This window comes from Cavia porcellus, unplaced genomic scaffold (assembly GCF_034190915.1).
Source record: "Cavia porcellus strain 051 isolate PalLab524CR breed Dunkin Hartley unplaced genomic scaffold, mCavPor4.1 scaffold_19, whole genome shotgun sequence".
NCBI classification, from domain to species: Eukaryota; Metazoa; Chordata; class Mammalia; order Rodentia; family Caviidae; genus Cavia; species Cavia porcellus.
Genome location: NW_026947502.1, coordinates 64,260,698 through 64,281,433, shown reverse-complemented (window position 1 = coordinate 64,281,433; position 20,736 = coordinate 64,260,698). Strand labels below are relative to the sequence as shown.

Sequence of the window (20,736 nt, the reverse complement as noted above, 5' to 3'; positions counted from 1 at the left end):
TTTGTGAAGTTGACATATTCCACCTTTATTACATAAGTACCATGGGCCATCTGAACTTGGCTATGAGCAAGGTCGAGTGTTAGAGGAAGGCCCCTCAACATAGCATGAACCCACAAGCCCACAGTCCTTGTGAAAACATGCTATTGTGGTGGATAAACCTCACTCCTGGGCAAACTCAGCAAGGTTCTGCTAGGCCCCAGCTGGGTTCCCCACAGGCAATTCCCGTAGGGTATTCCATAGTATTGGGTTCAGGCCCCTAGAGAGGATGCTCCCCATCCTTTTTTACCATGTTTCTATCCGCAGCCCAGCTGACGCCCAGGTGGCCACTCTCCAAGTACACAGACCTCTGGAGGGAAAGGCTGCCTGTGACCATTGCAAGCCATCTTTTCCCAACTGAAAACAGCAGCTTAGTGGTGGCTTCAACAAGTGGTGTACTTGACTTTTTCTGTGCTGATGCTCTCCTTTCCCCAGCCCAAGAGCCCTGATGACCCTCCAAGAGAGGAAACCTGCCTTGTCTCATCAGAGGTCCTGGATCAGAGCTGCCTAGTGAGGACAGCTGCCCACCTTTCCCAGGTCCTCACATGCTTTGCAGGGATCAGGGGAAATCCTTCAAGATAAGAAATCCAGTTTCCAGCATGGTACCTGTACCTGGCAAGTGGCCAGCAGCTGCCAAAAGGAACTGCCACTTCAGCCTTCTTGCTGACTTGTGTTAGTCCAAACTAAACGTGGCAAACCAAAACCAGAATGCTCAAAAGGGAACAGCAGTGAGTAGCAGGCCAGGTGGATATGCAGGCCTGAGTGTACAGCCCTCCTAATGTGTTCTTGCCATACCACAGGGATCCACAAATCCTGGAACGTTCCCATTACTTCAGAGACACTGAGCTGAGCTCAGAGAGATGAGGTGGCTGCACACCAGTAACAGAGCTACAAATGGAGCTGAGTTTCCCATGTGCCATCTGTGCACCATTTGTAGGGCCCCAGTGTCTCAGGGATCCATGGCAGGGCCAAGTGTCCAGGCAGAGCAGCCTTCTCCACAGCTCAGCTCAGCCACTGGAACCCTTGCCTTGGCACCACAGGAATACCAATGGGTACCTGTAACGATGATACCTTTTGTTTGTATCTTGGAGAATTGAACCCAACCCCTCCTGCATGCTAGGCAGGTGCTCTACTTTTTTTTTTTTTTTTTTTGTCTTTTTCATTTTTATCGGTACCAAGGATCGAATTCACAACCGCTTGCTTGCAAGGCAGGCACTTATGCCGCTGAGCTAAATCCCCAGCCCCCTCTACTTTTGACCTAAACTCCCAGCCCTACTCACCTTTTGAGCTTTCTGGTGGGTTTCCCAGCACAGTAAATGCTGGGACAAACCCACTGGCTATGAGCTAACATCTGCCTTATTTGTAGATAGGCTGTTAGGGGGCCAGGGAAAGGCCAGAGCCTCCTCCTAGACCTTGAATGCCCAGATGAGAGAGATGAGACAGGTGGAGACAAGTGAGACATCCTACTCCCACCCCTGCCCACCATTTCTTAAGACACTGACTCAAGCCTTTCCAACCCAGGCCAATGGGAAGGGCAAATGAGAAGATAGATGAGATGGAAACCTCAGTAAAGGTAAAGCAGTCAAGCAGCTCTGATATGCCAGGCCAAAAGGCGTAACAAAGAGCCATCCAGGTTGCATATGTGTCCACTCGTAGCTAAGACCCACTTCTCAGAGTTGCACTTCTGAGTCTCCTGGGCTGACTAGGGGCTATAACTGCCCTTAAGCCTAGTTGCAGATGCTTAGACCAGAGACCCTCAGCCAGCCCTGACTGCCCATGCCTCTGAAGATTCAGAGATGCTTATATGGAGAGTCCAAATGGGTCTTGGCAGGTACAGATAGAGGCTGCTGCCTGAGTCCAGCTAGGTGACCCTCAGTTCTGGCTTCCAAACTTTGCATACCTTTCCTCAGTTCTCAGATTTGAGATATGCATGTGTATTTAGGTAGAGGAAGCAGGTTCTCCAAGGAATCGTTTGTCTTGGATATAGAAATTGCTTTTGGGAGATGCCCCAGCCCCACCCTACCACCAAGATGGTGCATAGGCCTTCCCTTCTATGAACATACATGCAGGCCCCACACACTCACCAATTCTATGTTTTCAAGACTCAGACTACTAGGACATCCGTGGTCAGGATAAGGGAAGAGCATTAGGAGTATGCAGTCTCCTCAGACCTAACCTCCTGCTGAAACAAGGACTTGGGGCAGTATCTCTACAAAGGTGGCAAGCCCTTCAAGACACATGGGTATCTCTTGCGCCTAGACCACTAACAAGATTTTGGATCCAAACTAGAGGGTCGGGGCTGGGGATTTAGCTCAGCGGCATAAGCGCCTGCCTTGGAAGCAGGCAGTTGTGAGTTCGATCCCCGGTACCGATAAAAAGGAAAAAGACAAAAAAAAAAAAAAAAAAAAAACCAAACTAGAGGGTCAAAATGGTGTTAAGAGCTGAACAATCACTTGAAACTTTTCCTTCTTCTTTCAAAGGGGGCCACTCAGAAGTAGCTTCTCAACCACACCCTTGGCAGTATCAGGAGGTGGAAAAGTACATGTGGGAAGGTGAGATGGAAGAATAGGGGGGTGAGGGAATGGGATTAAGGCACTGTGGATTGTCCCCAATGCTGTCAATGCTCCCAGGAAGATCAGGAGGCTGGTTCCAGTTACTGAGGCAATAGTAGTCTGTGGCTGATGGGAAACTGGAGTTTGTCCTGTCATTGGTCTTTGCCAACCCCCTGTTCAGAAAGGATTTTTCCTAAAGGGATTAACAATCCAAGTGGAACAAAAATCTGCATCCAGAACCTCAGAAGCACTGGGCTCCATCCTTCTTCCCCACTTCACTGTAAACAGGTGAGTCTGGGCTGGGGGCTGGAGAGCAGTTTCCAGATCAATAGCAAAAGCTGCCAAGACCACCCTATTTTTCTCCTATTCTCCTAAGCCCTTCTGAAGACTCTTTAAACACAAATTTAATGTGTTTAAAAAAAAACTGAGTAGTGTGCTTCCCTACTAAGATGATGGGACCAGGTAGCACCAGCACTACAGACAGAACTGGTATCTCATCCAGTGCATATGATAGATTGGGGAAAGAAGAGATGTGAGCCCCTCAGGGGCCAGGGTGGAACATAGTCAACTGTTCTTGGATAGGTGCTGAGCATGTGCCCAGAGTGTGGGAGGGAACCTCATGTGTGTCCTGCCTGGGGAAAAGGATCCGCCAGGGCTCTCGTTCAGCAATCCTCCGCAAGAGACTATAGACCGTTGGAGCAGGATGACCCTTTACCAACAGAGCCCAAGCTGGGCTGGGACCCTTGTTCTTTGAACCCATGGGGTGGGCCATCCCAGGCAAGTTGGGAGATTGCAGCAGGAAAAGGTTACTAGGCTGGCGTGGTCACACACCATCATCAGGAGCCGCTGGGGAGGGCCCAATCCCTCCCAGCCTCCGGGCCATGCTGATGAGTGATCGAAGCTGCACCAACCTCAATGGCCCCACCTCCCTGGGGTCCTGGCTCTCTAGCCACCGAAGAGCTGTTTCTAGTCCCCAGATGGCCTCCCCTGCAGTAGGCACCAATACCCCTTCATGCTCAGTAGCCTCTTCCTCTTCCTCTCCACCTCCCATGCTAGAGGGCAGACTGGCTGGGGATGGTGGAGCTGCAGGGGCCGATGCAGGGCCCACCTCCTCTCTGTAGCCATCAGGGAGGCCCCCATCATCATCTAGGTGCAGCCACTCGGCCACCTCTTCTGGTGCCAGGTGCTTGTAAGCCAGTGCTGCCAGATGTGTGAGGTCACTGAGCAACCTGCTGTGCTCTGCAGCTTCCTCAGCTTGGTAGGCTGGCTGCTGCCCAGGTTCAAAGGCAGCCCTCAAACCCAGTAGCCAACAGCGCTCAATGCTGCCTGCCTGTACCAGGTCCCAGGAGAGGCCAGTCAGATACAGCATATCTTTGAGCATGAAGCTACGCATGAAGTCCAGTGGGGAGCCACTGGCACAGGACACTGCCAGCCGCAGCAGTTCTCTCTTGTATAAATGCTTGAAGGCCACCACTACACCCTGTTCCAGAGGTGCAGGGATGTGTGTCTGGCTGCTGCCCTTGGATAGGAAGAGCACCCGCACAGCGCCATCGGGGGTTTGCAGCTCCTCCGGTGGCCCGAGGGGTTCTGGCCGGCACCGCCTGGCAGTCTCCTCATTCTCCTCCAGAGAGGCCATCCTGGTGGCCCAGGTGGGGCACGACGGATGGGCAACAAGCAGCACTGCCTTCTGCTGTAGGCAGCTTCGGCGCAGGTAGCGCTTGACGCCTGGAACGAATTCCTCGAAGAACCAGCCGCGCAGCAGTGGGCGGCTGAGCCAGGCGTTGGGGCTATAGCGGTACGAGGCTGGGAACTTGTCTTGGTTGTGGTGGCGCAGACTGGGCGGGTCAGGCAGCTGCCCGATGACCAGAGGCTTCAGCTTGTGACTGCCAGTTAGGTTGGCAACCAAGAGCACTGTCACTCGGTCGGCGCGCCAGCTGCAGCCCCCTGCCCCAGGTTCCCCGGCGCCCGAGGGCGCAGTCTGCTCCGGAAGCAGCCTCCAGTAGAGGCCAGTGACATTGGCGTTGTAGATCTGCTCGTCGCCGTAACCCGCCTCGGCCGGGCACAGCACAACGGGCGCCCGGTCCAGCAGGGGGCCAGTGCCTGGGGCTTCAGCCGGCTCTGCCTTGACCGGAGGGCAGGGCACGGGGCCTGCTAATGGGGGCTCCACCTCGCCATAGATGCGCTGGCTGGAGATGCCGTGGCGCTTCTGCCAGCGCCAGAACCAGCCATGGCTAGCCTTGAAGGTGCACTCGGGACCATAGATCTGGCGCGCAAAAGCTTCTGCCTGCGCCTGGATGAGTGGTCCTGACAGTGGCACGCCATGCCGATGCAGCGCAAGAAACCACGAGTACACTGCGCGGTCGATCTCCTCCTCGTTAGCCAGTCGCATCTTCTTGCGCTGCGTGCCCACCTCGCCACCCAGCTGGTCCAGGAACCAGCGCAGCTTAGGCTCGTCCTTCAGCCAGCCGCGCAGCGTGCCGCCGGGAACGCCGAAGTCGCGGCACACGCTGGCTTGTCGCTCGCCGCCCTTGACGCGCTCGATGGCCTGCAGCTTGTCCTTGATGGAGTAGGCCTTGCGGAAAGCCATCTTTGCCGCCACGCCGGACCGCGGTACCGGCGCAAGGGGCTGGGGGCGTGCGGCGGAGCCCGGGACAGGCACAGGGGGCCGCGGCGCCTCGGCAGGGCCTCCAAGCGGGGGGCGGCGGCCGCACTGCGGAGCCCGGTGCAGGGCCGAGCTGACTGCGGGATCCACGGGGTACATGGCGACAGCAGGAGCGCAGACCAAGGGGTCGTGGGGCCGCGGGAACCTGACGCCTGCATGCACTAGGGCCGCTCGGGGCGGAGCTGGAGGGCGGGGCCCCCAGGGGGTCCTCCTTTTTGTCTCACTAGCCCGGCCAGCGCAGGCGTACTGGCCTCGCCCCGCCCCGCGCCAAGGCGTCTGCGCGGTGGTGTCCCGGTGCGGCGCAAAAGGCCTGTAGGCCCCGCCCCGCCCGGTCGGCTGGCTTTATTTGGCGCACAGTTGGGGGCGTTGGACAGGCTTTGGACGCATTCTGTACTTCTTGCGCCAACCCTCCCATTTTAGAGCGGCCTCTAAGGTCATTTCCCATGGTCTGGTGTCTTGGTGTTTATGGACCGCATTGCGCTGACAGCGTCGACGTCGAAGAGGCGCGACCTCAAAGCGGCGTCCCCCGCGGCGCTGGGCGTGGTACGCCCCACTCTATTTCCCGTGTGCGGCGCGGGCGCCCGCCCTTTCCTCCGCACTCCTGCGCTGTAGATTCTTCTTCGGGGTTGTGGCGTCCTTGGCTGGTGTGTGAGTACTGCAGCGCCGGCTTAGGGCCGCACGCGCTGGAGAGACACCAGGAACCGGGTTTTGCGCCGTTCAGGCAGCATAACTGGGCGGCGGCGGGCCGGGGTGTGGGGCGTGTGGCCTGGCGCACACGAGGCCGCCAGAACAGCCCAGCCTGGAATCCTTCCTGCGGTCGGCTGGGGCCGACTCCCGTCTCTTACAGAGCATAGTGTTTGTCTGCTCCAGCTGTCGCTCGGGCCCGTAGTCTTTACTTTCTTGTCCTACATGTTTATTAACTACTGACTACCAGACTGTAGGCACAGACACAGGTGCACCCCACGTGGAACTGAGGTGGTTACCAATGCAGGAAAGTGTAAGGAAGAATGTGTTGAACTGGTTCAAACGAAATAAGATTCTTCTGGGCGTGAATAAGGTGGTCCGGGAATCTCCTGGGGAAAAGCCTTGACAGCTTGTGCTAAGAAATGAGTGCATTTTAGAGGTTCTAAGCAGAAAGGAGAAGAGCAAGTGTGGCGGCTTCCTGAAATGAAGGCCTGCCAGCCGGTTAACGCCCCCCTCCCAGCGGAAGGGACTTTTATGGTGGTCTGTTTTACAGGTTAAGGGGCTTCTTGAACTGACAGTATTTGTGAGGCAGAGGGAGATGGATCTGTTGCACTAGCACTTTCTGATACTCTTGGGCGTCCATCCAGTGCTGGAGATGGGGGATGGAGCTGATACACTTTGAAAGGGCAAATGGCTGATGTGACAGGAGTCCCCAAGTGTCACCTGAGAAAAATGCTTTCTCACCAAGAGCCTGGCACAGGACCTCAGCCCCAGCCAGGCTCCTAGAACTACTTTGCAGGGGCTTTCCGGGCCCTGAACCAGTCTCATGGGAGCAGTAGAGTCCATGATCTGCCTGGAAGAGAAGGGAGATCTCAAGGGAGGGCAGGTTCCTCCCAGGCTATTTGGTGGCCAGTTCAGCACTGGCTTCTGCTTCCTCATGAGTTACGGGGGACTGATGCATCACCTGGTAGGATGCTGAGGGTGGGAGATGTCAAAAGTAGTAGTTGAAGTGTATGCAAAAGGACCTCTGGTGCTGTTGCCTGGGATGTGTACTGGATGGTTTCCTACCCTTCCTGGAGGAGCCTGATGCAGGACCCAGCCAAACTGAGTGAGGCTACAGGGCTTACCTCTGAAGCCAGGCATGATGGCACATGATTGTAAACCAGGAATCTGGAAAGCTGAAGCAGAAGAATTGCAAGTTCAAACCCAGCCTGGCAACCTAGTGAAACTCTGTCCCAAAATTTAAAAACAAAACAAATTGGGTTTGTAGGTCAGTTGGGACTGCTCTGTGTTCAAACCTCAATACCATACCAAAAAGAAAGTACCTCTGGATTGCTGGCATTGATCATTTGTGGGCCCTGTCCTGTACCAGGATTCTATTGGAATTTGGAGGAAGTGAGATAAACCTGTGAAGGACAGGTGTTGGAACATGCTGTGCATCTCTAGCCCCTCACCTCACTGACTTGATGACTTTCTGTGGTCATGTACTTAGTCTTAGTTTTCTCCCTATGTAAAATGTTATACTCCTGACTCCAGCTAGGTGTGAGGGCTAGCATAGGTGTTGTCAAGCATACCAAGAAGAGTTAATAAAGTAGGAATTAACCAGCGGGCTCCATGGCTGCATTGGGCTGGTGGATCAAGGCAGGTATCTGGTGCTGAGAAAGAAACAGAACTGATGAGCCTTGTCATTTGAGTCAGATTTCTGGGGCTTGCTGAACCTGGGATGCAGTGGCTTGGGCAGTTACAGTGTTAGCCTCTGAGTCTGGAGGAACATGAGACCCCCTTCCTGCTATAGCACAGGTTAGTGTTCCCATACAGGGCTGGAATATCGGGTCAGGCAGGAACACAGCTGGATGCTAAACACATAGAAAGTTCTAGTGGGCAGCATCTGGTCCACAGACTCAGGCCAGGTAAGCCCAGAGGGAATGCTGCTGAGGTGGGTGCACAGGTTGTGCTGGCTGGCAGACTGTTTTCCTGTACACCTTACATATTTCCCTTCCTCTGGAGGCTGGGCATTTTTTTTTTTTGGTGCCGGGAATCAAATTCATGACCTTGCACTTGCCAGGCAGGCACTTATGCCACTGAGCTAAATCCCCAACCCAAGGCTGGGCAGTCTTTGATGTGGGTGCATATCTTGGGCACAGATTGCTTGAGGCACATCGAAGTCATGAAAAGTGTGGAGAAACCCCAGGAGCCAGCTCTTCTGGAAAACATAATCATTTTCACCATGCATGGAGACCTCTGTGCCCTTGCACTATAGTAGGTACAGCTGTATCAGGTCATGTCCTTCAATCAGAAGTATTCTTGGCAAGGAGTCTCAGCAGAGGTCACAAGGACCCTGTATTCCCAAGCCTCCCACCTTAGATGTGCCTGGCCGCAAAAACTGTACACTTTTCACTGCCTCTAATGAGTGCTGCCTGTATAGGTCATGGACTGGGTGGCCCCACAAAATTATGTTGGGCATCTTCACCTGGACCAGCTGTTCACTGGGCCTTGTCTGCAGCCTCAGCTGCCTGTACCCCAGGAGTGGTTGAGGTCTTGATGGCTAGATTGTGACAGTGTCTAGGAGTGGAGCAGAGGCTGTTCAGGCCACTTCCTCTATGTCCTCACTCTTCCTCATCCTCCATTCTCCCTGCAGCAAGCTCTTGATGCTGCCTGAATAAGGATCAAGGAAAAAAAGGTTAACCATGTGTAGGAATGTGTGGTTGATCTGTTGAAGCTCATTGCTTCCTGCCTTAAGGCTGTTCCTGCCAGATAGCTGTGGGCTTGCATCCATGTATCCTCCAGGGCAGCATTTGACCCTAGATTGTCAGGCCTGGGTGCAGTCAGGCTGAAGGTCCTGTCCTTTTGTGCACATGGAAAAATGAAAATGAGAGGACCCTGTCCTGCTTTTGTTGGAGTGCTGTGGTAGCAGCCCTGCCTGCCTGGCTTCTTTTATCATCTTTTAGGCCCCTCTAGCCTTCTGGACTAAATGCCAGTATAGGAGATGGACTCCTTGTTGTCCCAGGACAGGATGAGAGAGGGTAGCTCCAGTCATGGTACCTATATGGCCCCCAGGACATGCTTGGGCTCAGCTTACAGGACACCCCCAAGAGCTATGCTATAAGGGATCATGGAGTAACCTTAAGCATATAGACTTGGTGGCCACCTGGGATTTTGATGGTTGTGGTCTGTTGAACGCTTACTCTGCTGTACACTGCTTCCACAAGAACCTCTAGATGGCCAGGCACTGTCCTTGGTTGCTTGAGCTATTATCTTATGTGACTGGTCTTTCCTACTGCTCTAACCTTGCTGCTTCTCCTTCATGCTTTCCTAGGAAGCCAAAGCAAAAGTAAGTACTATGCCTAATGTGTTGTATCTCCTTTTACCCAAGCCAAGGAACCCCTAGCCATTGCTTTGCCTGCAGGAGAGGCCCTGCTGCCTTTGAGGAATTGGCCTTTATGGGGGAGAATTAATATAGTCTTGAGCAGCATCCTGGGCTGGTGCCAGGTGAACCAGCATGTGGCCCTTTAGGGAAGTGTTAGCCCCACATGAAGATGTCACCTGAGAATACAATGGCCTTGTCCTTTGGTGGGCACAGTGGTGGTAGCTTTTTTCCTGATCTGCTGTTCCTGCTCTCAGGGAAGGCCCCCTGGAGCTTGATCTGAAAGTCACTGACAGGGTATTGTTTCTAGGGGCTGCTGAAGGGTCTGAGGTCAGCTCAGCCTACCCTTTTGTGGGAACAGAGCAGCTGATGAGTCCATGGAAACTTGGTACCAGGGAAGCTGTTGGGTAGACAAGTCCTGCTGCCATATTGACAACAGTGAGTGATGTCACAATGCCTTGCCTTCTGGGCTTCTGCTCCCAACCCCAGTCCTACCTCTGCCCCAGCAGCCCAGCCTTGGTAAGAAAAGGGTATTCCAGGGACCTCTTTGCTCTGGGCCTCTGTGGCTTGAGGCCCTGGTTCTTTGCTGTGGAGAGGGCTTAACAAGCTGCCCTTAGAGAGTCTCAGCTCTTCCTTGGAGGTGGGCTTCCAAATGTGATAGGTAGAGCTTCCCAAGGTACCCTGCACGGGAAGAATTTAGACAGCTAATTTATGGGTGATGGGAGTGAAGGCTTGGTTTTGTCAGGGATGAATACTGGGAAGGGTCCTAGACAGTGGTGTGAAGGTTTTCTGTCCAACCAAAGGCAGAACGCTGTCCACTTTCTGGTGAGGGCTCCCATATCCCCAAAGGCCTAATGGGTCTGCCTTCCTGTATGCTGCACCCTGTGCCCAGAGCAGAGTGATAGCACCCCCACCAGTCGGCTTCTGGGCACTATTAGTTGAGCCTCGCCCAAAGGAATCCTCGTAGCATCCTGTTGAAGCAGGAACTAGGGTGGCATTTCTTTGCATCCTTAGAGCAGCTCCAACCCTGGCAGAATCTCTGGGGATTCTCTTGCTGTGTCCGCACACCTGGACACAGGCAGTAACTGCAGGAGCTCCTTTATATCTCTGGTTCATGTTTCAGACCTGCAACCCTTGTCTTGTGTGGGGCAGCAGATACCTAAGGCAAAGGGTTCCTGTGTCCGGGTTCTGAAGGCAAGTCCTTGTCTACAGGTTATTGCAAGTGGGATATAACTTCCTTGGGATCCCAGGACCCTTAGTTCAGGTGGACTCAAGGGAGTGGGTTCATCACCTCCTGTTGAGGGGCAACAACTTAACCAGGAGCTCGATTGAGACTTTTTCACTTTTGGGAAAGTCACCAGCATCCTCCCTGATGTTTCCTACTGAGATTGCTTTTAAGGATGAGCGTTCAACCTCTGCTCCTGCCCATCTGCCCTTCCTGCTATGGCAAGAGCACTGCTGTGTGCAGATTGGTGATATGTCCGTGGTAGTGCAGGTCCCATACAGTGACAGGCTCTTGGGCAGCCGTAGATGCCTTTCTGTGAAATGGGAGAGCAGCCAGCTGTCCCAGGGAGATGGCCAGGCTTAGCATATAAAGAACTACAGGAAATCTCATCATAGTTAATTTCAGATGTGATGAGTAATTTCCTAGTATGAATAAGTCTCAAAAATTACAAGGGAGCTGGCCACAGTAGTGCATGCTTATAATCTCAGCACAGTGGGAGGCTGAGGTGGGAGGATGGCAAGTTCCAGTCCTGCCTGGGGAATTTAACTAGACCTTGTCTCAAATTTTAAAAGGTGAGAGTTGTAGCTCAGTGCAAAAGTCCTGGGTTTAATTTCCAGGGCAAAAAACAAAAAGAAAAATTTATGGGTATACTCACATTAGAAAACTGATGGTTTATAGTGAATCAGATCTGAGCACAGCCTGTTTCTGTTTTATCTGGCAGCCCTACCTGGAGATCCATGGGAAAAGGTTTCTGTGGCAGTTGGATTTAGTGCTCTCTGGTTAGCAAAAGCAACTTTTGTAGTTGAAATATAGAAAAATATAAATATGTATGTTATTATACTTGAAAGTTCCCCAGTGGATTGCCTTGAGCCCTTGCATGTTACCTCATGGAGCCCCCGGGGGGCCTCCCTACCCACCCTACCTGTCAGACCCAGGAGGGCGCGGGAGGCAGGTGCCTCTGCTCTGTTGCAACTGCCTTCTTGTGCTTGCTTTTTAATGCTGCGCGCGAAGATGAGGAGCGGGAAGGCCTCTTGTGCCCTGGAGACCATGTGGGAGGACAAGCACAAGTATGAGGAAGCTGAACGGCGCTTCCACAAGCATGAGGCCACACAAGCCACCACCTCTGCCCAGGAGCCTCTGGCTGAGGTGCCTGCTGTGAATGGGCCTGAGCAGGAGGACACTGAGGATGCTGATGAGGCAGAGGCCCCTGACACCAGCAGCAGGAACGATCTTAGGAAGAGCCTTGAGGGCAAGAAGCCCCTACAGAAGAAGAGGAAGCGTTCTCCCAAGGGCTGGCTTGGCCAGGCAGACTTGGCCTTTGTGGGCCTATCAGCTGACAGTGTGTGGCTGGAAAAGCCACTCTTCGACCAGGCAGAAAGCTCCTACCGCCAGAGACTGGCTGACTCAGCTGCCCAGGTCACACAGCCATCTGCCCTGGCCCCCCGAGGTCCCTGCACACATGGAACCCTTGTGGCCTGCCACCATGTGACCTGGGGCATCTGGGTCAACAAATCTTCCTTTGACCAGGCTGAGCGGGCTTTTGTGGAGTGGTCACAGGCCTTGCTGCTGGCTGCACAGGGGAGCCACAGGCAGGAAGCTCCTGATACTAGCTCACGGATTGCCAACCTCAGTCTGGCCCTAGCCTGCCAGCCTAGCACGCCAGCCAATGGTCAGCCCACTCTGGGCAGCCTGCAAGCACTGGTGAGAGAAGTGTGGCTGGAGAAGCCCCAGTACGATGCTGCAGAGCGGGGCTTCTATGAGGCCCTGTTTGACGGCCACCCTCCAGGGAAGGTGCGCCTGCAGGAGCGGGCATCCCAGGCAGAGGGAGCTCGGCAGGGCCGCAGAGATCGGCGAGCCCGTAACAATACCATAGGAAGCAAGCGGGCTGGGCCACGTCGTGCCGACAGGGAGGCCTCCTCTGCCTTGCCCTACTGGTACTTTCTACACAAGGATGCGGAAGCCCCTTGGCTTAGCAAGCCTACCTACGACCGAGCTGAGTGCCGCCACCACACCACTGAGGCTCTGCGCATGGCTTGGTGCCTCGAAGCTGCCTCTCTGAGTCACCGTCCTGGGCTCCGTTCTGGCCCATCCATGTCCAGCCTGAGACCCAAGTAGGAAAAATACATGGGTGGGCGTCCAACTTGGCCAGCAATGGGAACACTGTATCCTTGGTGGGGAATCTCAGACCTGAGAACCTGCTAAAATGAGTGCAAGGGGTCACAGAATTCTGAGCTATTGGGAGGGAGAGTTAACTCAGGGTAGAGAGTCCTTCTGACCTTCATAGGGTCTCCTTTTGGCTAGGCAACCCTAGAGTGGCTTCTGGCTAAGGTGTTAAAAGGACAGGGTTGCCCCCAGGGCAGGTATGAAACTATGCAGCTGGTTCCTGAGCTGCCTCAGGGTGAAATGTGTAAGTTGTGTTTGGCTTGTCATGTCCACCTCCAAGGTGTGGTGGTTATCAGTCCAGCAGCCCCTGTCTGAAGGACCTTAGGGAAAGAGACTTGCTTTCAGCTTAGGTCTGCAAGAGGCCCTGCTCAAAGACAGGTAGATGAAGCTCCAGCCGTGGTTTTTAGAGGCCAATGGCCTGAAGGTCCAGGACAGCATCTACTCCACCCCCAGACAGCTGGGCCTGGGAAAATGGAGGGGATAGAAATGGTCAGAGAAGGACTCGGAGGGTTCCAAGCAGCATCGCAGGGGCCTCTGGGGCAGTGATGCCAGCCTTGGCCCCTGACACCTGGGGAGGGGTGGGTCTGTGTTTGCCAGTGTGATGAGGCCTTGGTATGGGGATGGGGGTGGGACCCCATTGTAGAGGTGCCAATTCTGCTTGCCAGCTACTTGTTCCAACATTCAGGTAGTTTGATTCCTCACCTAGCACTCTTGGGAGGGGAGCAGAGGAGTGTGAGGGCTCCATTTCTCTTGTTGCAAGGGGATACTTAGTGAGGTCTAGTCATAGCAGAAGGGGATTGGGTCTGTCTTGGATTTGGTGGAACAGCAGGAATATCTGGCCGGGCCAAAGAGTGAATGTCATGGGTGGGGCTGTGCCATGTGGTCTAGTTTACAGTCGCTGGGCTAGCCTTGGTCTATGGGTGTAGCCTGTTGGACACTGTTAAGTGTTTATCAAATTTCTTGGTCTCTAGACCCAAAACAGCTTTTATTATTTCTGTTCATTATTTCCTCTTAGTAAGCAAAACAGAAATAAGTACTTGTTGAAGAACAATGGTTTATTGTTTGTCAGTCCAATACTTTGTTTACATTGTTGCAAATCCCTTCTTTCTTGGCTTGGTTAGAGGCAGCTTCATTCTTTAGATATTTCTAGGCTCAAGCTGTAGCTACATGTTTAACTATGGTTGAAAAGGAAAGCTCTCAGCGGCCCCAGAGGTTTTGGGGCCAAACTTGAAATGGATTTGGAGGTGTGACTTGGGGCTCCTCCCTAAGCCTTAGAGGGAGTTTGCTGGGAGCAGGAGGATATGAATGGGTAATGGGTGGTGGCATCATCACTCAAACACGGGATGCTTTAGGCTTGGTGTCATGCTAAGAACCACTCCTGTTGCCTTGAGGGCCTGGAATCTTTGTCATAGGGTGGGCAAGGGGTATCCAAAGCCAGCAGGACTGGACTGGCACAGAGTTGGTATCAGTTATAGGGTGGTGTGCCTCAGCAGCAGGACAGAGTGGGCCACAATTGGGACCTATAGGGAGAGGGGCTTCTGGGACCTTGTTTTCTGAGCCTTGCTGACTAGCTTCTCCTCTCACCAGAAAAATGGCTACAAACTTCCTAGTACACGAGAAAATCTGGTTCGACAAGTTCAAGTACGATGATGCAGAAAGGAAATTCTATGAGCAGATGAATGGGCCTGTGGCTGGTGCCTCTTGCCAGGTAAGGGCTATGCTTGGTGCTGCTGGGTGGCTCTCCTGCCACCAAGAATGGCTGTGGCGCACAAGGGAAAGAGATCAGCCTTACTTGGTGAACAAAGATATGATGAATCAGGTGGCTTTTTGTACAGTGCTGGGAGTGGTGCCTTGGCTGGCTATGGGGCGCTTACTAATCTTAGCTTTCTTTCTGTCCAGATGCATGGGCCAGGAACAGACAGGTGTCTTTCTGGTGCAGGCTAGGCCTATGCAAGTAGTCCACCTGCAGACTGCCCACATCAGGATCTGCAGTCCTGGCTTTGAGCACTCTTGTCGCATTTCTATAGAGCTTTCATTCTGTGCAGTGCTCTCTTTGGTTTTGTTTTGTTTTGAGATAGGATTTTATTATGTAGTTTAGGTTGCCCTTGAATTCACCATGTAGTCCAGGCGGGCTTTGAACTTGCATTGGTCCTCCTGCCTCAGCATCCCTACTGCTGAGATTATAGGCATGTGCCACTACAACCAGCCAGTACTCTCTTGTTCTGAGTGAAGGTTTTTTTGTGTGTGTAGTTTTATTTTTTATTTATTTTTTTTAACAACAATGAATAAACACTGGTTCTTTCTGCACTGTCTTCAGGAGAATGGTGCCAGCGTAATCCTCCGTGACATTGCAAGAGCTAGAGAAAACATCCAGAAATCCCTGGCTGGAGTGAGTACCCACAGCCATATACCCATGGGCTTGTGCGTGGCTGAACAGCAGGTCTGATTTGCCCCCTCACACACACCTCAGTTTTGCTGACCATTTTGGCCCTGTGGAGCAGATAGGTTACAGTATGCCTTGCATTATTCTTACAAGACACCAAGTGCCCAGGCTGAATCTAAACTCAGATGCCACAGAAGATAGTCTTGCTTTTTCATCCTTTCCATGTCTCGCTTGCTTGCCAATGGTCACCCTGGCCACTTGTGTGGTGTCACTCATGGACTTAGGGGCTGAGGCATACTGTTCTGCAGGGTGCACACTGCAGGGACACTCGTTGAAGGCCTGTTCTTCCTGCTTGCCTCCCATTGAAGAAGCCTGTGTGTCTGCCCAGCCCTTCCTTCCTTAGGGCAGACCTTGCCAGGGGAAGGGGTGGTCATTCCACAAGGTGTGTGAATTCAGATCATAGTGTTGGTACCACTGTAGGCTTGAAGCCTACAAAGTGGCCCTGTGGTCCTCCTTGGGTCCTGGGTTACAGGCTTAGGGAATGATAATGGCTACCCTCTGCGGCCTGAATGGCTGGCTAGGGAAAGGTATACCCTTTAGATGGAGGGCAGAACTGCTGTCCAGACACCAGGGGAGTCACGATCTGTTTTCTCTCTGGGTCAGTGATGGTATTCTGGCCTTGAGGGCCAAGTGTTAGTTTCCTGTTGACTGCTACAGCATATCACCACAAGCTTCATACTAAAACTGCACAAAAGCCAGTTGTAGTAGCTCACGCCTATAATCCAGCATTTGGGAGGCTAAGGCAGGAGGATTGCTTCGAGTTTGAAGTCAGCCTGGCCTACACAGTGAGTTCAGTTCCAGCTTAGACTTCATAGCAAGGCCCTGTCTTCAAACCCTGCCCTCCCAAAATAGACAACACAGAAACTCATCTATGCATTCTGATGTCAGAAGTCCACAGTGGGTCTCATGAGACTAAAATCCAAGTTCCAGCTGAGTTCTCATCGTTGTCTTTTTCTTCCTCTTCCTCCTCCTCTTCCTCCTCTTTCTCTTTCTCCTCTTTTTCTACTTCTTCTTCCTCCCCTCCCCTTCTGTACTGGGTTAAATCCTCCTCCACTTTCCAAGTAGCTGAGGTTATGGGCATGTACCACCATGCCTAGCTGGGTTTAAAGATTTTGTGTGGAGTGCCCCTGAGGTCACCAGGTACCCATCATCGTCAGGTTCTTTGGCTTCTCTGTCATCCTTTTTCTAGCTAAGATCTAGTGCCCAGAACCAGGTTAGGCTCTGTAATCCTGGGGCTACAGGAATTGATCCTACCCTGGCTATGTTGGGCTAGCCCTGGCTATTTGGAGATTTGGAAGCCAGATCCTTTTCAGGTCCCTTGGTGACATTTTTCTCCTTAAGTGACTTTAATGCCTCAGCTAGTGGGAACCTTTTCTTTGTCCCTAGGCCTACTATGGGATGGGCAAGGCCCCAGGCTCACTGACCTAGCTGCTCCTAACTCTAGCTCTAGGGAAGGCACTATTTTCTGGGGCAAAACCCCTCTCCCTGCCCTGAAAAGGCAGCCAAGGCACTCATGCCTAGCCTCCATTCACACATGCCTGCCAATCCTGATCTTTTTCACTTGGGCTAGTAGCTGACAGGTGAGCTTCCTGAAGCACTCTGTTATGCCAGGCTGGCTCCTATATCAGACACATGAAAGAGGATGCTCGGGGACAGGACAGGAGGTCCCCAGGCCTGAGGCCATTATGCCTTACAGTGGGAAAAGGTCTGTGTATCTGCTGCCTGTTGCAGAGTGAGTTCTGCATCTGAGCAGGTGCCTCGACTCCATCTACAGAGGGGGAAGCCAAGGGTAGAAGGGGCTGCCACAAGAGATTGGGCTATGACCTTTGCATCCAAGTGCAGCCTTTCCTCAGCCAAACAACTTCTAAAAACCTCCCTAAATACTGTAATATCTAGATGGGCTGGGAACCTGGGCTAGCCTTGAAAGCGCAGCTTGCCCAGAACCATCAGCAGCTAGCTCAGGAGCCAGGTGGCAGGGAACCTACATGTTGTTTGCCAGTTCCTTCCCCACTTGCCCTTCAACTGCTCTACCTTCCCATTTCCAGCTCAAGGAAGTGTTACCTGACCCCTCTGAGACCCTGAGCCAGGCTGCCCTTGGGACTGTAAGTCCTACTGCACGCTGCCTGTGTGTTTGGGTTACCCCAGACCCCCTTGCTTCTTGTCCTGTGTTGGCTGAAATTGTGGGCACAGTCTGTACAGCCATTGTCCTTGAGGTCAACAAGTCTTCACCACTGTTACGATGGGCTGGGCCCTAGCAAGAGGATGTCCTGTCTTCCCTTGGCATCTTCCTTCTTGACTTGAGGCTCCAGCAGTCCTGAATACAGTAAGGGATCTGCTAGAGTCGCTGGGCTCCGCTTCTGAATAGCCATAAATGAAGGGACCAAGAAGCAGCCTTGGGGGCCTGAGTCTTCCCTCACTCTGTCTTGCAGAGTTCAGGCCCTGGGGCTTCCAGTGGGCCTGGTGGAGACCACAGTGAGCTTGTTGTCCGAATTGCTAACCTGGAAGTAGAGAACCAGAATCTGCGAAGCGGTGAGTCCCTGGGCCTGACATAGGGTGGAACCCCAGCCCCTACCCTCTGATCACTGTGCTTCTTGCATCTACAGTGGTGCAGGATCTGCAGCAGGCCATCTCCAGGCTGGAGGCCCGGCTGAACTCCCTGGAGAAGAGCTCACCCATCCATCGAGCTATAGCCCCACAAACCCAGGTAAGCACCTCCCACTGATGCTTCAGAGGAATGTGGTCCCCTAGCTTCCACTTCGGGGAAGGGTACTGGGAGTTGGACTCAAAACCTCACACTTGCCAAGCCAGCACTGGGCCAACTGAGCTCTATCCCTGGGCTCCACTTCCATGTCATGTGGGCTTTCCCCAGCAGCAGGAAGGAGCTAAGGACCATAAGGATTAACAGTGATGCCTACATTTTTCCCTGGGAGCTATTTGTGGGAGCCATAGCCCGTGTCCTGGGGGCTGTCTCTTGTAGGCTTCTCTAGACCTGGGTGGGTTTCAGCTTCCCCTCACCTATGGCAGCACGTGTCTCCCATGCGCCAAATGGAGCCCCCAACCAAGAAAATGGCCACACCAGCAGAGGACGACGAGGACAATGACATTGACCTGTTTGGCAGCGATGAGGAGGAGGACAAGGAGGCGGCCCGTCTGCGGGAGGAGAGACTAAAGCAATATGCAGAAAAGAAAGCCAAGAAGCCCTCACTGGTGGCCAAGTCCTCCATCCTCCTGGATGTCAAACCTGTGAGTTAGGGACATCTGCCTTGGGGATGCCTGGAGTTACTTAATCTTCATGAAGTGGGGGTTGCTATGTAGCCCACACAGAAGTTTAGCTTCTGACTCCCCTGCCTTCTTGGATCCTAGTGGGAAGTCAAGTTAAGGGGCTGGGGATTTAGCTCAGTGGCATAAGTGCCTGCCTTGCAAGCACATGATAGTGAGTTCGATCCCCAGTACCGATAAAAAAAAAAAACGATATGAAAAAAATCTTAAATTAGAGCCAGGCATGGTGGCACGTGCCTATAATCCCAGCACTTGGGTGGCTGAGGAAGGAGCATTGTTACAAGTTCAAGACCATGCTGGGCTACAAAGTGAGTTCAGGGCCAGTCTGAACTACATAGTGAGACCCTGTCTCAAAATACCATACAATACAATACAATGCAGTGTATTGCAATACAAATCTTGTTAGGAACAGATTGGGCAGGACATGTGTCAGTTTGTAATGTTTTTGAGGGGAGTATCTACTCTGGCGTCCCGAAGGCTTCTAAGGTGGCTTTGTCTCTCCTCCCACCCCTACCCCTCAGTGGGATGATGAGACTGACATGGCCAAGTTGGAGGCCTGCGTGCGCTCTGTCCAGCTGGATGGGCTACTCTGGGGTGGCTCCAAGCTGGTGCCTGTGGGTTACGGCATTCGCAAGCTGCAAATCCAGTGTGTGGTAGAGGATGACAAGGTCGGCACTGACTTGCTAGAAGAGGAGATCACCAAGTTTGAGGAGCATGTGAGTAGACCATGTGGCATGAATGGGTGAGATAGGAGAATGGCTGACCTTAGGGTCCCACTTCTGTACCTGTCACTTCATACCTGTAGTGGGGAGCTTAGAAACTGTCCTGTGCTAACACACTGCCTCTATTTTCACAGGTGCAAAGTGTGGACATTGCAGCTTTCAACAAGATCTGAAGCCATGTGTGCATGTTGCAAGAGAGGCCCTGCCAAGATAAAAAAAACTGAGACTCTGCATTCTGGCTCTTGTCTTATTACTGGGTGGGGAGTGCTCTGCCAGTTCCCAGGCCATTCCTGTCCCAGGCCAATGCTGTGCCCCCATTTCTATATTACCACTCTTGTGGTCCTGTGGATCATGCCGCCCCTACAACCTGCATGGTCATGTCACCTCATCCACTGCTCACCTCCTGCCCCTAGTGCCTTTTGTGTTGCAAGTGATAAGTCCATTTCAAGGTGTTAGGCAGGAACAACCTAACAGAGACTGCAGAGACTATTTCTTCCTCTTGTTCCTCTTGTCTCTGTTCCCAGCATATGTCCTAGCTCTGCTGCAGTGATGATTCAGGGTCATATAGCCTATTCTTTTGGTTTTGCTGGGCCCTAGCCTTACCTGCTGGATACCTGGCCCCACTCTTGTTGGCCAGAATATGGCTAGTCATGCCCCAACAATGCCATGTCAGTGATTGTCAGTGGTTCCTCTCCTAGACTGTAAGTAGTGTGACTGGTTTGATAGTGTGGCTGGGTGAAAAGGGTGTCTTTTGGGGTCTTGTCAGAGCTGATAACCTCAGGGTCCCTAGCCACAAGACTGTAGAACCCTGCCCTCAGTTTTAGGAAAGGTTGGTGCTGTAACTCAGTGGCAGAACATTTACCTAACGTGAGGCTTTGGTTTCAATCTCCAGTATCAAAAAATGTAAAACAGTGCAGGACACCATAAAAGCAATCACCCTAGAACACTGCTAGGCCTTCAGGCATAAGATCTTTTTGGTTGAGTGTGTAGTCCCAGTTCGCCAGGAGGCTTGAGGCAAGAGCATCAGCTGCCATCTGGTCAATGTATCCAGACTAAAAAGGATGGGGATGCAGCTCCACCTTTGGGTGCCCCCGGGTTCAATCTCCAAACCTGCTAAAGAAAAGAGTAGCTGGGCTGGGGATTTAGCTCAGTGGCATAAACGCCTGCCTTGCAAGCAGGCAGTCGTGACTTCAATCCCTGGTACCAATAAAAACAAAAAAGACAAAAGTATAAAATAAAAAAAGCAGCAGCCTTTTTGTTGCTAAGATTGCACAACAGTTCCCTCTCCCTTTTTTGGGCGTGCCTAATAGGCAAAGACTTGGCCCAGCTGCTGGGAGCTTTCAAAGACCAAACCTGCCCTGCTCTTCCTGGCACCTGGTGCAGAAGCCAGGTTGAAATTTTTCCACTGCCCTCTTCCATCCCTTTTCAGTCCGGAGCTGCAGCTCGCTACTCGGCCGTGGGGAGGAGACAGCTGTTGACGGGGCTGTCTCTGCTTTCAGGACCCGCTTTGATGAAAGCGGCCTGCGGTGGCTGGGGCCTAGATGAAAGTGGCCTGCGGTGGGCCAGGGCCTAGAATTGAGGCTCGTCTGGAGTGGAGCAGCAGGCA

At 52.8% G+C, this 20,736-nt stretch overlaps 2 protein-coding genes across 10 annotated transcripts; one reads left to right on the top strand and one right to left on the bottom strand.

The window, feature by feature from the left end:
• On the bottom strand, positions 1–5,567 carry Tigd5 (tigger transposable element derived 5). The gene has a single exon (XM_023562350.2). The coding sequence runs from the start codon at positions 5,347–5,349 to the stop codon at positions 3,412–3,414; it is 1,938 nt and encodes a 645-aa protein (XP_023418118.1). The 5' UTR covers positions 5,350–5,567; the 3' UTR covers positions 1–3,411.
• A 160-nt stretch (positions 5,568–5,727) lies between these two features.
• Eef1d (eukaryotic translation elongation factor 1 delta) lies at positions 5,728–19,363 on the top strand. Of its 9 annotated transcripts, XM_013145713.3 has the most exons (10): positions 9,622–9,736; positions 11,535–12,634; positions 14,274–14,394; positions 15,004–15,075; positions 17,175–17,231; positions 17,559–17,658; positions 17,733–17,833; positions 18,154–18,372; positions 18,930–19,124; positions 19,265–19,363. In XM_013145713.3, the coding sequence occupies exons 2-10, from the start codon at positions 11,535–11,537 to the stop codon at positions 19,301–19,303; spliced, it is 2,004 nt and encodes a 667-aa protein (XP_013001167.2). In that variant the 5' UTR covers positions 9,622–9,736; the 3' UTR covers positions 19,304–19,363. The 9 variants fall into 9 exon arrangements, with proteins under 9 accessions (XP_013001169.1, XP_005000924.1, XP_063087253.1 ...); XM_013145715.2 differs by lacking the exons at positions 9,622–9,736; positions 11,535–12,634 and adding an exon at positions 5,728–5,898; XM_013145716.3 differs by lacking the exons at positions 9,622–9,736; positions 11,535–12,634 and adding an exon at positions 5,753–5,894.
• Positions 19,364–20,736: the final 1,373 nt, after the last annotated feature.

Bases quoted from the DNA above. Each gene is read 5' to 3' on its own strand.
- Tigd5 (XM_023562350.2), bottom strand. From the start codon at position 5,349: ATGTACCCCGTGGATCCCGCAGTCAGCTCGGCCCTGCACCGGGCTCCG.
- Eef1d (XM_013145713.3), top strand. From the start codon at position 11,535: ATGAGGAGCGGGAAGGCCTCTTGTGCCCTGGAGACCATGTGGGAGGAC. The intron at 17,232-17,558 runs GTAAGTCCTACT...TCTGTCTTGCAG, and splicing joins GCCAGGCTGCCCTTGGGACT to AGTTCAGGCCCTGGGGCTTC. The intron at 17,659-17,732 runs GTGAGTCCCTGG...TTGCATCTACAG, and splicing joins GAACCAGAATCTGCGAAGCG to TGGTGCAGGATCTGCAGCAG.